A 15,331-nucleotide genomic window follows, 5' to 3' on the forward strand; every position below is an offset into this window, starting at 1 on the left:
ACCAAAAATTATTCTGCTTCTTCAAATATTGTGTGTTCATGGGAGAAAACTGGAAGTTAATTGTGTTCTACTCCTGCTACAGGTGTCAGCCTAGCTTTGTGGTCCTGTAGATAATTGATTTCTGTTGTAAAGAAAGAAAAACCTTGGCCTTCTCTGAAAAAAAATACTCTTTTGTTTGTTAATCTGCTTGGGTCATATAATAACTAGAGTTCCTTGGAATTCCACTACAGGGAGGGGAGTGCGTCTCTATTACATTGGTGGAGAAGTTTTTGCTGAGTGCTTAAGCGATAGCGCAATTTTTGTTCAGAGCCCTAACTGTAATCAAAGATATGGCTGGCATCCTGCAACTGTGTGCAAAATTCCACCAGGTTAGTAGCCTACCTTATGGGAAAATATTCACTGAATATATTCCCTGGACATGTGCTTTCCTTTTCATAGTTTCTTCATAGTTTTGGGCTTCTCTGTAGTAAACACAAGTATTCATTGATTTTACTCTTTGGACTTCTTTATAGGATGCAATCTAAAAATCTTTAATAACCAAGAATTTGCTGCTCTTCTGGCTCAATCTGTGAATCAGGGTTTTGAAGCAGTTTATCAGCTTACTAGAATGTGTACAATAAGAATGAGTTTTGTTAAAGGATGGGGAGCTGAATACAGGTAAGAAACTTTTACTTTTCATTTTAGAGTTAATTTTTCTTCTTTCACTAATGCACTATTTCTGTCTGGTTTGAAAGCTGTACCTACAGGCTTCTTACTGCTATTGTAGATATGCTGTCTGCAAGTTGAACCCATATTTTCCTTTTTCTTCCCCATCAGCTATGGAGCTTGTAAGTTATAAAGAGCAGAAACTGATTTTAGTATTGCAATCAACTGTTGAGCAAGGAATGTTGTCAAAATTCTGTTTCCTTGCTTAGTCCTGCTTGCTTATTATGGTGTAGTGGGTTGACCCTGGCTAGATGCCAGGTACCCACTAAAGCCGCTCTCTCCCTTCACTCTGCAACTGGACAGAGGAGAGAAAATACAAGGAAGGATTCGTGAGTTAAGAGCTGGGAGAGGTCATTTACTAATGACCATCATGGGAAAAACAGACTCAAAGTGGAGATATTAATTAATTTATTACTGGCAGAATCAGAACAAAAGAGTGAGAAGTAAAACAATCTTAAAAACACGTTCCCCCCACTCCTCCTTCCTTCCAAGTTCTGCCTCCTCCCCCCCAGCAGTGCAGGGAGATGGGAATGGGGGTCACAGTCAGTTGTTGGTTTTGCTGCTGTCAGGGAGAGGAGTCCTTCCTCTGCTTCCGCACTGATCTTGGTGTCCACATTGTTCACGTGTTCTGGCTGCTCTTCCCTGGCTGCAATTTACATCTGTGCAATAACTTTCTTCCCCTTCTTAAATATGTTATCACAGAGGCGTTACTATCATTCCTGATTGGCTCGAACTTGGCCAGCGACAGTAAGCCCATCCTGGAGCTGGCTGCACCAGACTTAGGGGAAGCTTCTGGCAGCTTCTAACAGAAGCCACCCCTGTAGTCCCCCCACTACCAATACCTGGCCACAGAAACCCAATACATATGGCAAAATCACTGACAACATCTAGAAGTTTCACAGTTTGTGCTGTGAGATTATTTGCTGTTTGTTAGATGTTTAGTCATTTTGGTCTCTGTCCTGTTCTGCATGGAGTATGACGAGTTCATTAGGTTGTGGTGTGGGATGCAGTTAATAGTATCTGACAGAAAGAATTGGAGTAATTTGGAGTGCATTCTGCAGAATGAAACAGCTGGAGAACATACATTTAAGGGATGGCAAATATTTTGGAACTTGTAATGGAAAAACTTTGCAGGAGTAAGATGACTGTTTATGTAGTAAAACTGCTAAGACCAATTTTTTTAGTGGAAAAAATAGCCTTTTATCTGCTTTTTGAATAGATTCCAATTGTATTCTCTATTTCAACAAATCCATTAAACCTCTCTAGAAATTGTCCACTTAAAGAATGAAGTCTGACATATCAATACCTCTTTGTTAGCAAGAGGTACACAAGAAAGAATCTGACTCAAATTTAAAGAATTCTTGGATTTGGCTCAAAAGAAATATGTATACATTTACACATAATTAAATACAATATTCAAATCACAAAAGAAGAGAGGCTTAGTCAGATTATATGAAGACAACTTGAAGTGAATGGAGTCTAAGTGCTGAATTAAAACAGTGGGGAGCCTTTTGGTAAAGTTGTTTCAAAGGAGGGAGAATGTTGGTTGTTAGTAGTCTATAAACCATTCAGAGATCATAGGATTGAAAAAGCTGCAGTGCAAACACTGCCAGAACAGCACAGAAACTGATTTCTGGCATAATGCTGAACTAGTTTCTTTGCATCTCTGTTTAAGATGATGCTTATAAATTACTGATGCACAAAATTTTTAAGTTGTGCTGAAGTTGTGATTAAAGCAAGAAGACACATTCTTCTCGCCCCCTTATCACCATGGTGGAAGCAACCACTGGATGGCTAGAGACATATCCAGTGCCTCATGCCACTGCCCAAAATACCATCTTGGGTCTTAAAAAGCGGATTCTATGGTGGCACGGCACTCCAGAGTGAATTGAGTCAGACAATGGGACTCATTTTAAGAACAGTTTGGTTACCACCTGGGAAAAGGAGCATGGCATTGAATGGGTGTATCACATGCCATACCATGCAGCAGCTGCTGGGAAGGTTTAGCAGTGTAATGGACTGTTGAAAACCACTCTGAAGGCATTGGGTGGGGGAACTTTTAAGAACTGGGATCAGCACCCAGGAAAGGCTACATGGTTAGTCAACACTAGAGGCTCTGTTAACCAAGCTGGCCCTGCCCAATCAGGGCATAAATGGAAGAAAGCTGGTAAAAAGGCTGTTGTGTTCGGTTGAGCTGGCAAAATGCCAACTGCCGAACACAGAGTGAGTCTCCCTCCCCACACTGAGAAAAGGGAGAAAAAAAAACAGGTTTATATATTTATACAGAAAAGAGAAAACTAAAAGTAAACTACAATATAACACACACCTACACAAGTTAGATATAACAACAATCCTCTACCTCCCACCGAAAACAGATCCCGTCCCTCCAGATCCATAAAGCACCACAAAAGACACCCAGCAAGGAAAAGAAAGAGAGAATAACAATAAAATGTTTACTTCCCCAAACTCAAACACAATGCGACATAGCCGCGTAGCAGCAGCAAGGCCCACCACAGCAGGACAGCGGCAGCGTGTCCTGCCTCTATCTCGGCCATGATGGGAACTGAGAGAACTCCTCCTTACTCTACTGTATTTATACTTGAGGTGACGTCAGAATATGGTATGGAATACCATTGGCCAGTAGAAGTCAGCTGTCAGCTGGCCTAACTCAGCTCGAGTCAGCTGGTAATCTAAGGCCTACTCTGAAACTAAAGCCTAAATTTAGGCCTACACCTACTTAAACCCCAGACAGCTGTCCACATAGTTGAGGCAGAGACCCTGGAAAAGAGACAGCAATCTCCAAGACACGAAAGGACCAACTCCTTCAATTCTGATGGAGGAGCCTCTGGCAGAACATCACTAAGGTGAGATGGTGAATACTCTGACCATGAACAGTAATAGGGCGGCCCTGCCTCCAGCCAGGAGGAGCAAAGGGATAACCGGGTTTACTGGACTATGTGGATTTGATGGCCTGGCACATCGGATGCACAGGGATACCGAGCTTTAGTTGATACAGGTGCACAATGCACATTGATGCCATCGAGACATAGAAGCACAGAGCCCATCTGGATCTCTGGGGTGACAGGGGGAAGCCAGGAATTATCAGTGTTAGAAGCTGAAGGGAGTTTAACAGGAGACAAATGGGAAAAGCATCCCATTGTGACTGGCCCAGATGCCCCTCGTATCCTTGGCATGGACTACCTCAAAGGAGGATACTTCAAAGATCCAAAGGGGTATCGATGGGCTTTTGGTGTAGCTGCAGTAGCTACAGAGAGACTTAATTATCTACTCTGACTGGCCTCTCAGAAGATCCCTCTGTTGTGGGATTGTTGCGAGTCAAAGATCAGCAAGTGCCAATTGCCACTACAACTGTGCATCAACAACAATACTGAACAAACAGATATACTGTGATCCCCATCCATAAAATGATCCGTGAACTGTACAGTCAAGGGGTGGTCAGCAAGACCCACTCACCCTTCAACAGCCCCATCTGGCCTGTGCATAAGTCTGATGGAGGATGGAAGATTGACTGTGGGCTATCGTGGCCTGAATGAAGTTACCCCACCGCTGAGTGTCGCTGTGCCAGATATGTTAGAACTCCAGTATGACCTGGAGTCCAAGACAGTGAAGTGGCATGACCGGAGGGACTAGTTCTTAATTGAATTCTGTGTTGAAGACAGCTCCAATTTTATCGATCTTACCCACCGTCAGTGTGACTACACTCCAGAGAGTATCTACATTAGAGAGAGGTCCTATAGCCCAAGAAACCGGCTTACTTCTCCTGCCCCACCCCGACAGAGCGCAAACCCCAAGTGTGAGTCTCGTAGTGAACTATGGTCCTTTTTGCATGACCAGGGGGAAGACATTGTCGCGACGCCTGTTTCTCCACAGACACAGTTTTCAGTGGGCCTGAGAGGCAGCAACCCCTATTTGTTGAATAAAACACCTTGACTGCATCTAATTATAATTTTTCTGGTAGTTTATTCAAAGTCCTCTTCATCATGGGTTACAGCTACTTGAGGAATTGTGGAAAGAAGGGGCAAACTATGTTTACATTAACACTTTATATCTATTCCTGTGCAGGGATTTCACTAGCTACAAGAAAGGCTATATCTAGAACTATTTTCTCACACAGTTACACACAATTCTAAAACTTACACCATGCAAACTATCCAATATCACACAGCTATAGCTAAATATTAAGTAATATATATTTCATAAAATTGCTAGTTCCACACAGTCTTTATGTAACTTATTTTTAACTTTGAAAAAGAGCTCTTTAGATGTATTCTTTCGTGGAGTTTAGCAGGCATCTTCTCTTGCTTCTGCATGAGCCCAAGGTCTCCAAACACATTTCATTCTTATCTTAGAAGCTGGCACCTGTGAATCTGTCTTTGGGTCGCTAGCCTGAAAATGTGTTATGTTCTCCAACAATTCCCCTTTTTTATTTTCTAAATGAAGCATTAAAACCTCAGCAAAAACCACACAGATCACGGTTAAGAGTAAAACAACAATTCTCTTGAGTCTTGGACTAAGGTTGAATATGTCTACTCAACTAAACAGATTGTTCAAGCTCAGGTCTTTACTTCTTGTAAGGTGTACTGTTAAATTTTTCAACTGAGCAATGCTTTGGTAAACTGTCTCTGAATGATCAGAGATTCATGCAACACATGCCTTCAAATTTTTTGCAGCCATGACCATGAGCTAGAAGAAGAAAGTCTATAGCTGCTCTATTTTGTAATGTGGCCTTTCTGACTAAGTTTATATCTGTTACCAAGGCTTGGATTACTGCAATTGTAGCATTGTCTTCTTTGGCAAGCCAACAACCTAATCTGTCTAGAGGTCAATGCTTGAGCTGTTCCAATTCCAGATATAATGCTAGAGAAGACTCTTGCAGTGGGTCCCCACATGTCTACCTTGAAATTACAATTTTTGTTATATCATTCCATGAATCTTTTCTGTCTTTTCTGAATGTGGGCACCTTTTGATAATTTAAGAGGAATTAATGGAGTTAATTTTCTCAATGTACACAGTCCTCCTTTTGCTCTAATGGGAATGTCTTTCCACACTCTTGATCCACAAATTAAAGACACCCTTAGGTAAACCAAGAGGTATCACTTCAGATTTGACTGTCACAGAGGTGTTTGATTTGCACCAAAAACTAGCATTCTAATATGTGTCAGACAGAGATACATCAATTGCCAAATGATTTGGATTTGAATCTGAGGGATCAAATTGAAAGCAAAAAGGTGCAGTCAAGCTGCCCATTACATTAATCTCTTAAGCTCTATTGAAATTTGAAGAAAGCTATTTTTAAAGCTTTGATCATTGGCACACTGTAGTAATTGTGCCTTGTGGAGGTTAGAACATCGCAACAAATAAAAACAATCTATTAAGGGCTATTAAAAGGAAGATTCTGTTGCATTTGCAAGTGTCACCCAAATGTTCTGCTGACTAGGCTGGTTCAGTCAAGAGGCACTGTGAAGGTATCCATTGATGGCTTCAATCTGTGGAGACAAAAGCAAAAACCTTTCCCCAAGTTATTAAATGCTTGCAATGCTAAGTTTCTTTTTAGCAAGAACCAAATCGAGCAAGGGAATTGATTTAGAATGGCATTTCTTGGTAAAGTGTGACATCTTGTGGCGGCGAGTGCAAAATGCAGGCTTTTCTTGTTGCTTTCTGCTTCGCTCTGGGCAGGGGCCACTTCATATTTTCATGATCGACTTCAAGGCTGTCTTGGGTTGAGCTGGCAAAATGCTAGCTGCCTAATACAGAGCGTCAGCCTCCCTCCCCCTGACGAGAAAAAGGAGAAAGGGAAAAAACTGGAAACTCAAACTTGGTTTGCATATTTACACAGAAGAAAATAAAATTTAAAACAGAATATAATATAAGACATATATATACAAATGTGAAAAGAAATAATAACACCTTCACTGAGTCGCCCAACCTAATAATACAGATTCCAACCACTCAAACCCCAGAAAACCTCCCAAAAACTCTTCCAGAGAAAACTCCCAGAAAGAGAGGAGAAAAATTAACAAGAAAAATGCTCACTTCCCTAGATAACAGAGCAGGGATGGTGGCAAGGCCTAATCTTGGGAGAGGCAGGGCAGTGCGTCTTCACAGGTCCAAGGCGAAGAGCAAAATAGACAGAAGCTACACCTCCCTCTCTTTTTATACTTCTTGATGTTTCTTGATGATGTCAGATGATATGAAATACCTCTTTGGTTGCTTAAATCATGTGATGCTTGTCCCTTCTAATTTATGTCACATCCTTTGGGCCTACTGAATTGTGGCCTAGCTGAAACTAAAGCCAAAACTACCACAAGGGCTTTGGTCATAAGGCTTGTGGCTGCACCGTGCTGTGCTGGGAATGTGTCTCGGCTGCTGTGTGTTGTATTTAGTACAGCTCTTTGTTGTGTCAACAGGAATTAGGTTTTGGTTTTGTCTGATGTATTTGGACTTCATTTCCCAGTAGTGCTTTGTGAGAACGGAAGCACGTGACAGGAAGTCGGATTTACTAGAGAGTGAGCTTCTGGGTGTGTGATTGTTCCTCCCCTCTTGGAGGAGGTTGGCGCCATCTTGAAATGACACAGCAAAAAATTCTTGAACTGGCTGTGCGGGGAGTCCCAGGGACCTCTCAGAGGGAGGAATGGAGTGAAACGGGTCTAGAGCGGCTGCAGGTGCTGGCTCAGGGCTTGGCACAGGGAGAGGGAGAGATGGAGATAATAAAACTTGACCTACGGCTGTGATCTTTGAAGTTGCTCTTCCCTCCCACTCCCGAAGGCGGAGTTTTCCTGTCTGACACGCTTCTCAATTTGCAAGTTTGTTTTTTATGTAAGATAGCAATCTCAGTTTGTTTTTGCTCTGGGAGTGGTGCTTGCTTAGAAGATCTCTCTTTAAGAGTTCCAAATACTGAGCACTACAGTTTTAAACTACCGGCGACTGTCTCATTTCCCTTTGTCCCCGCGTACCAGTGGGCCGTTCTGATTTTAACCCACTCCTCAACGTCAAAAACATTAGAGAAAGTCAAATTAGGCTGATATTTCTTAGCCCAAAGGAAGAGATTCTGTAATAGCTGATCCTGCAGCCTAGAACTGTACTCCTTGAGTATGCGTTTGATAACTTCATAAACATTTTTCTGCTCAGAGGACATGTTTAACCCCATTTTTCTTTAAGCTTTCATTTCAAGCTTTTTTTTTTTTCCTCCCCTTCACGATCAGCTCACCTGTTTTTTTAGAAAGCAGGAATGAGGCGCCTTCTTTCTCTTTCTCCTGATCGTGCTGCGTCACTGAAGCTCCAGGCCTGTTACTGGAACCTTTGAGTCTGAGGTCTCCTCAGTCCATCTCTAAATATTAGAGATCTAAACTGGGGTCCCTGTTCAAGCATGCTATTTGTCGAGATGCCTGAGTCTCTAACAGACACAGTTTTCAGTGGGCCTGAGTGGCAATGTAACATGGTAGGTTCTAAAGATGCTGGAAAAAGTGAGACTAAGCACCATCTAGAGTTCAGAAACAGTATCTTTATTAGCAGAGGTGGCCAAATACAGGGAACTCAAAGGGAGAGAGAGGAGGAAAACAGGAGCCCTACTTGTAAATATCCCTTGCTCACCTGAGGATTACTCACCTAGGTTGTCTTACTAACTCAGGACACTCCCCCAAAGGCAGGGACTACATCTTCTAGGTGTCGGCAGGAGTCCTCTCAACCTTTATTGAGCCTGCCGATGACATCTACCTAGGGAGGTGTGGCCAGAACCGCCCAGATAGAGGTCTCAGGCTCTGCCCTCTTTTCTCTTCCTCGCTCTCTCCTTCACCTGTCCTCCAAAGGCCATCAACCAATAGGAGAGACTCAATTACCTTTAGTTTATGCAAACTGTCTTCAAGGACGAAGCCTTCACTTTATCAGCTTTTGTTCTCTGGAACTTGGCAGGAAAAGAATATATCTTTCACAGGTGGCATGAGAAAAAACACAGACCAAAATGTCAATACTCTTAATTCCTGATACAGGCAGCAGCCCCTATTTGTTGAATAAAACACCTTGACTGCATCTAATTATAATTTTTCTGGTAGTTTATTCAAAGTCCTCTTCGTCATGGGTTACAGCTACTTGAGGAATCGTGGAAAAAAGGGGCAAACTGTTTTACATTAACAATTTTTATCCATTCCTGTGCAGGGATTTCACTAGCTATAAGAAGGGCTATATCTAGAACTATTTTCTCACACAGTTACACACAATTCTAAAACTTACACACACCATACAAACTGTCCAACATCACGCAGCTATAGCTAAATATTAAGTAATATGTATTTCATAAAAATGCTGGATCCAAGCAGTCTTTATGTAACTTATTTTTAACTTTGAAACAGAGCTCTTTAGATGTATTCCTCCGCGGAGTTTAGCAGGCTTCTTCTCTTGCTTCTGCATGAGCCCAAGGTCTCCAAACAAATTCCATTCTTATCTTAGAAGCTGGCACCTGTGAATCTGTCTTTGGGTCGCTAGCGTGAAAATGTATGTTCTCCAATAGACATGAAGAAGTGGGACAGTGAATCTACTTCTAAGCTCAAAGCCCAGGTACGAGAATTAAAATAGATTCTTACCTGGCTGCTTTGATGTTGAGATACCGGGGTGAGTCTGTGGCAGTGTGATATAATCAACTTGCCAAGCCTCCCCATACTTATACTTATCCCAGCGTCCACCATACCACATGGGCTTCACTCTCTTTGCTTGTTTAATTGCAGCACATGTTTCACAGTCATGGATAACCTGAGAAATAGAATGTGTTTCCTGCAAACACAACCTTGAATTTAAATTAATGTAGTCTGAAATGTCAAAATAGACCAGGAAGCACTGTAAAATCCATCATTCTTGTTAAAACTTTTGTGCTTCATCATTATGTCAAAAGGTTTCTCACAGAACAGGCTTGGGCGAAGCCAAAGCATTACTTACATTCTATGTGTATGTGTGTAAATGCACAGGTGTGGCAAGGTGGTACATTTTATTTATTTACCAAGCTTATAAGTGATATGTGAACTGGAAATCCGTGTGTAAAAAAGGCTGAGTTTTAGCTTTGAGACAGCCTCTAAGCGACTGTCGCTATTTTATTAACTTCTGACAGTGTAGTGCAAAGCCAGGGTTGTTGAACAGAACCAGTTATAAAATTTTGAGGAAATGTGTTGTGGAACACATTGTAGGGGAGTTAACAGCATTGGAATAATGAACTTCCTTCTTTGAGAAAGGATTCTAGAGTAAATGGAATTATATTTCCTGTGATTTAGATTGTTATTCTATTGGATCACTGTTTCAGCATAGGCATTTAGGGCTAAGATAACAGTTTTTTTAGAGTGCTGAGAGCGCACAGACCTCAGCTACTTTCTTCTCGTAGAAAATGTGAAACCACAGAAAACTTTGGAAATTCATCTTCTCAGTGGCTTAATCTTTCTGCCTTTTCAGTTTCTCCATTTACATAAACAGATTTCCTTAAAGCGAAGAATTGTAGTGCCAACCATAAAAATGAAGGGACTGGGTGTGTCTGACTAATCTGCTGCCTTTGAATCTTAATGCCTTCATGCTTTGACTTTGGGATAGCTAGAATTACTAGGAAAAACTGGCTTAGCAACAGTAGTCTTGTTAGTCTAGTTTGGGAAAACTCCCATGCCTGGAGTGGGTACAGTGAAATAACAGGATTTCTCAAGCAGAGTATGTCCAATACTGATTTTTTTACTTTGGAGATGAAAAGGAAAATTTTTGAATAGTAGGTCTCTGAAACAAGGATATATAGGAGAGGGAATGAAGCTTTTTTGATTATCAACCCTTCAACTTTACTGAGACTTGCTATATGGTGTTTAATTAAGACCTTCTATTGTGAAAAATTATAGGCAAGTTTATATAGAAGACAAGGGAAACAAAATTTTTACTTCAGTTGTTTGCGTGAGGATGTTACAGTACAAAACACAGGTAGAAGTGTAAGATTACAGAAAATCAGAGATAAAGTTTGGTGTTCCTTTGAGATAGCATCAGCATAGTATAAACACACACTGTGTTTTGACATAGTGTTTCTGACAATATCTAGCAGTTTACTTATACATTTATTTTGTCATTTGCTCCAAAAAAACCCAGTGGAATATTTTCGATGTATTACAGACAAGTATGTAATTATTGATGTGTCTTACAGATGTGGAGTGTTTTGGGGGATTTTTTTCTTCAAAGAGTGTCTGAAAAAAATTAGTAACAGTTACGGTAATGGCTGTGGATTTATATCTTTCTGTGTATGAGATATGGATGGAAACAGATTTGATCATATGATGAACTTTATAGCAGCTAAAGCTGCTTTCTGACTTCCCTATTCTTTATTTTCTAGGCGGCAAACAGTAACAAGCACTCCTTGCTGGATTGAACTTCATCTGAATGGACCTCTACAATGGTTGGACAAAGTATTGACTCAGATGGGTTCCCCTTCAGTACGCTGCTCCAGCATGTCGTAAAACTCCTTCCTCTGCTACCAGTGGGCTAAATATTGAATCCAATCAACAGACTTAATATAACAGTTCGTCTGTCATAGTACTTGTGTGAGGTCCCCATGAACTGTTTACTATCCAAAAATATTTTTAAAAAGAAAAAATTAAAACAGCACTTGAGGTCTCATCAAATAAAGCACCTTGTGGATTCTGTTTCCTGTACTCTGATACTAGGTGAAAATTTCGTGTATAGAAATGTCTTATTCAGAAGGAAGATGGGACTGTTCTCAAGACTCTTAATGGTCTTTTATTGGGTATACAATTGAGTGCCCTGATAGTTTATCAATAACATGAATAACTGTGTGTACAGGTAATGTATCATGATCTCAAATATCAATATTGTGCTGTTCTACATTTTAGTTCCCATAAATAGTTGTTTGGGTTTTTTTGACTGGGGCAAATCTCTCATAAAATTCCAAGACTCTACTCCCTTATTCTTTTATATTTTTTCTATAAGAAGGTTTTTGAGTTGTCCTAAACAAAAAAAGCAGACTTTCTTTGTAGAAAAGCTCAACTTTTTGCTACCTTCTTAAGGAAAAAGAAAATCCCTCAATTGGAAGGGAAAGAAATGTCTTAAGATTTCACAGATGAATCTCAAGACACTTTATATACTTAACGGGGCCTAAAATCAATTCATATTATAAATTCCGAGTATCCATCAGACTAGGAATATACTTTTCCATGCCTATCTGAGTTGATGCATCTGATGCCAGAAGCATTGCTGGCAGTGATGTAATTTGGGACTTTTTTGTACCTTGAATCATCGAAGTCAGTGTTCTTTCTCATGGAATGAGAATTTACCATAGCATTGGATACTGGATTATGTACACAAGGTTATTGGTTTACCCCTTACATCTATATTTTTTCATTTAACAGATGTTACTAAAAATCATTAGGTTGGAGCCAAATGCCTTGCAAAATCCTTTCCCAAGGTAAACTGCTCTTTCGTATAGGTTTTAAATAGATGCAGCTTCTTAACATATTTCAGTAACAGAATTTAAATTTCTGATCTGTATGGCTTTGTATAGCTTACTTGCATACCAGATCATACACATTCATTATGTCATAATGGGTCTTGTTATTAAAAGTAGTTGCTTCTGCAAAACCTCTAGAATAGTGGTTGCAGAGGTATGACCAGCGAAGGAGGACTTCTAGGTTCTTCATGACAGTGCATGTTATGGTGAACCCTTGGACACTACAGCTGTACCATATTGAAAATATTCTGAAATATAGTCTACAAATAAGTCTGGGTTGGGGATAGATCAGGAAAATGTATAGAAGGGTTATTCTGACTTGAAAAATATACACCTTACTAGCAAGCTTGTGATCTAGCTGTCTGTCATTCTTTTGTTATTGTGGCAGTAGCGGGATTGCCTTTGTCTGTTTTTCTCATTGTTTCGTCCATTACACTAGTACTGCACTTTGTAAGTACAGCTAGTGGTAGCTTTGAGAACAAAAATATGGCCAGTGTTACAGCTTTTAATCTGTTGGCTGAATTGATGATAGTGATGGATATTTTTATGCCATAATGACTAGGGCATAGAAGCAATACCAAAAAATTAAGCCTTGGAAATGTGTACCAGACACCTTTCAAAAATTGGCAAAGCAGTTACTAGTTTATACTAGTTTTACACTAGACTAATGTATTGGTAGAACTTGTGAACCTAAGAAATAAGCTTCATGCGTGTTGCATTTGCCTAATATGCGATTACACTAATAAAACTTTTAATTCTCATGATGGTTGGTTGTTTTATTAATTGCTGTCTATATTTTCTGTTAAAGGTTAGGAGTCATTCTAATCCACTGAAATAAATGGCACAAGTGTCCTGCATGTTGTGGCTGGAAAGGTGTAGTTTAGATGTTAAAATCACTCCTGTGGTAGTTTGGCGTAGTCAGGCCTTAGTTTTAGTAGGCCTTGGTAGGTGCTACGTAGATTAGAAGGGACAGGTTGTCACCTGACTTAAGCAACCAAAGAAATATTTCATACCAAATGACGCAAACTGGGGTATAACAACAGTGTAGGAGTTTTTCTTTCTTCTGCTCGTGGCCGTGGTACTGGGTGGACATGCTGTGCTGTTCTGGGAGGATTAGGCATCACTGACGCCCCATCGCTACTTTATCTCAGGAAAGTAAACATTTCATTGTTAGCTTTTTCTCTGTTTGGGTATCTCTCAAGAGGTTAGCCTTATTGGGATGTTCGGAGTGGTTCAGTTTTGCTATTCAGTGGAGAGGTGGAGAATTGTTTGTTATCTCTTACCTTTGTGTGTATGTGTTATATTGCATTTTACTTTTAATTTTCCCTTTTCTTTGTAAATACATAAACCCTTTCTGTTTTAAGTTTCAATTTCAGGGTTTTTTTTCCTCCCTTTCCCTTGGAAGGGGGGGGGAGGCTGCCTTCCTGTGGTGAATACTTGGCATTTTGACAGGTGAAACCACAACACCTTCTCATACACCTGTTGTGAACGTTCTGGATCTCTGTGTGTTTAGTGATACAGACTTTTACTCCAGATCAAGTTAATTAAAGCAATTGCTTTTTCCTACCACTATCAAATTGCATTCTACTAGCTCATATGTTTACTTTCACCTGTGAAACAGATAAGAGCAACTTGTCTGGGTGAAAGTCTCCCATTGCATTTATGAGCAGGTTGCAACTTGAACCAGTTGGGTGACCTAATTCTGTAGTCCCCTTACCATGGATTTCTGTATGTGTTCTTTCAGTTATGACAATATTACTTGCTTTGCCTTGAAAATTATAATTAATAACCTTGACTGTACCCCTTTTTTGGTGCAAACTTCCAAGAAGTGTACAAGGACGCTGCAGACATCTGTAGACCTGTGGTGCTGCCTGCATGCAAGGCCATTTCAATCTGTGTAGATGTCACTTTTTTTTAACTTCTGTTAGTACTACTAAAATATTGTCTCCTGGAATTGCTGTTTCAGCCACAGCTTAGTGGCACAAGGGAATTTATCTGCATTTGAAACATTTGCTTGCCTGTATTTCATTTAAATGCCTTTGTCAGTTCTTGAGTAACCTTATCCTACTCCTGTTTCTTAATCCAGTGCTTTTCTGACTTATTCCACTGCTGTTCTGCTCTTCAAAATCTGACCAGTGCCTGCTCAAGCATCTTAATGCGGAATGCCTGTGCTACATGAGGAATGTAACTTCATCCCTCTTCTCTTCTGCCAAAGTACTGATGTCCAAAGTACAAATGAAAAGTGAATCTTTTTTTCAATGAGGCTGTTTTGTAAAATAAAATACTTGCCAAGCAGGGAGTACTTGAGTGGAGATGCTTTAAGTATGGGTAGCCAGCTGCTTATCTGTATTGTGAAGCTGGAAAAACTCTGTGTATAACTGGTGCCTTAAGTTTGGACTATGGCTCTGTGAGCTTGGGTTCTGATCTCTCTCTTGACACTAGCTCTGTCTGAGCTTGATTTTCATAGTATTGCAAAAGCCAAGTGTGAAGTAAGATACACACGGGTACCCCCAAAAAAACCAAGGCAGTGGAAAGAATCCAAGAAAGTTCATTCTTAAGTTGAGAATGCTAAAAACTTAAAAAGGAAACTTCACCAGGCTGCAAAGCACAGCCTGGGAAAAAACAAACCACCTGTTCTTCCTCAGGCTTTATCATCGCTGGCCCACTCCGACCCTCTCCAGGCCATGGAGGCCCTGTAACATGTCTGTGAGCGTTATCTCTCTCCTCACATATCAGAGAATCTGAGAGCCTCTCTGGAATGCAGGGGGAGAGAACATCAAAACTGTCTTGAGAAAGATGTCTCTCTTTTGGCAGGAAAGCTTTTCCTAAGTGACTGTCTCCTCATAGTGAAATCTTCTGGAAAAAGAGTATCTACCCCTACACCAAATAATCAAAAATCAGAGTTGATGTAAACACCTAGGCGTATAAATTATTTTTGAGTTGCCTTTAGGCAACTTGAGTGTGTTGAGCTGACATTTCAGAACCCTTTCCCCTCCAAAGAAAAGCCTAATTTAATTTTGACGTTGTTCCAGGGCTGAGGCTTTGAGAACAGTGTCAAATGCCTGAACACTTGTGGCTTTAAATTGTGTCAATTGATAGCAGAGCATCTTCTCTGTGTATTTCCCTGTTCCTTTAGTG

At 40.4% G+C, this 15,331-nt stretch overlaps 1 protein-coding gene across 2 annotated transcripts in view; it reads left to right on the plus strand.

Annotated features, from left to right (window-relative positions):
- LOC139683013 (mothers against decapentaplegic homolog 2-like) overlaps nt 1–12,957 on the plus strand; it is an 89,804-nt gene extending 76,847 nt beyond the window's left edge. For both annotated transcript variants that reach the window (XM_071577712.1, XM_071577713.1), the window contains 3 exons: nt 231–368; nt 513–657; nt 11,063–12,957. In XM_071577712.1, the coding sequence (XP_071433813.1) occupies nt 231–368; nt 513–657; nt 11,063–11,186 (407 nt within the window). In that variant the 3' untranslated portion in view covers nt 11,187–12,957. The remainder of the gene's footprint in view (nt 1–230; nt 369–512; nt 658–11,062) is intronic.
- The last annotated feature ends 2,374 nt before the right edge of the window (nt 12,958–15,331 follow it).

The sequence above is a fragment of the Pithys albifrons genome, chromosome 26 (assembly GCF_047495875.1).
Source record: "Pithys albifrons albifrons isolate INPA30051 chromosome 26, PitAlb_v1, whole genome shotgun sequence".
Classification (NCBI taxonomy): domain Eukaryota; kingdom Metazoa; phylum Chordata; class Aves; order Passeriformes; family Thamnophilidae; genus Pithys; species Pithys albifrons.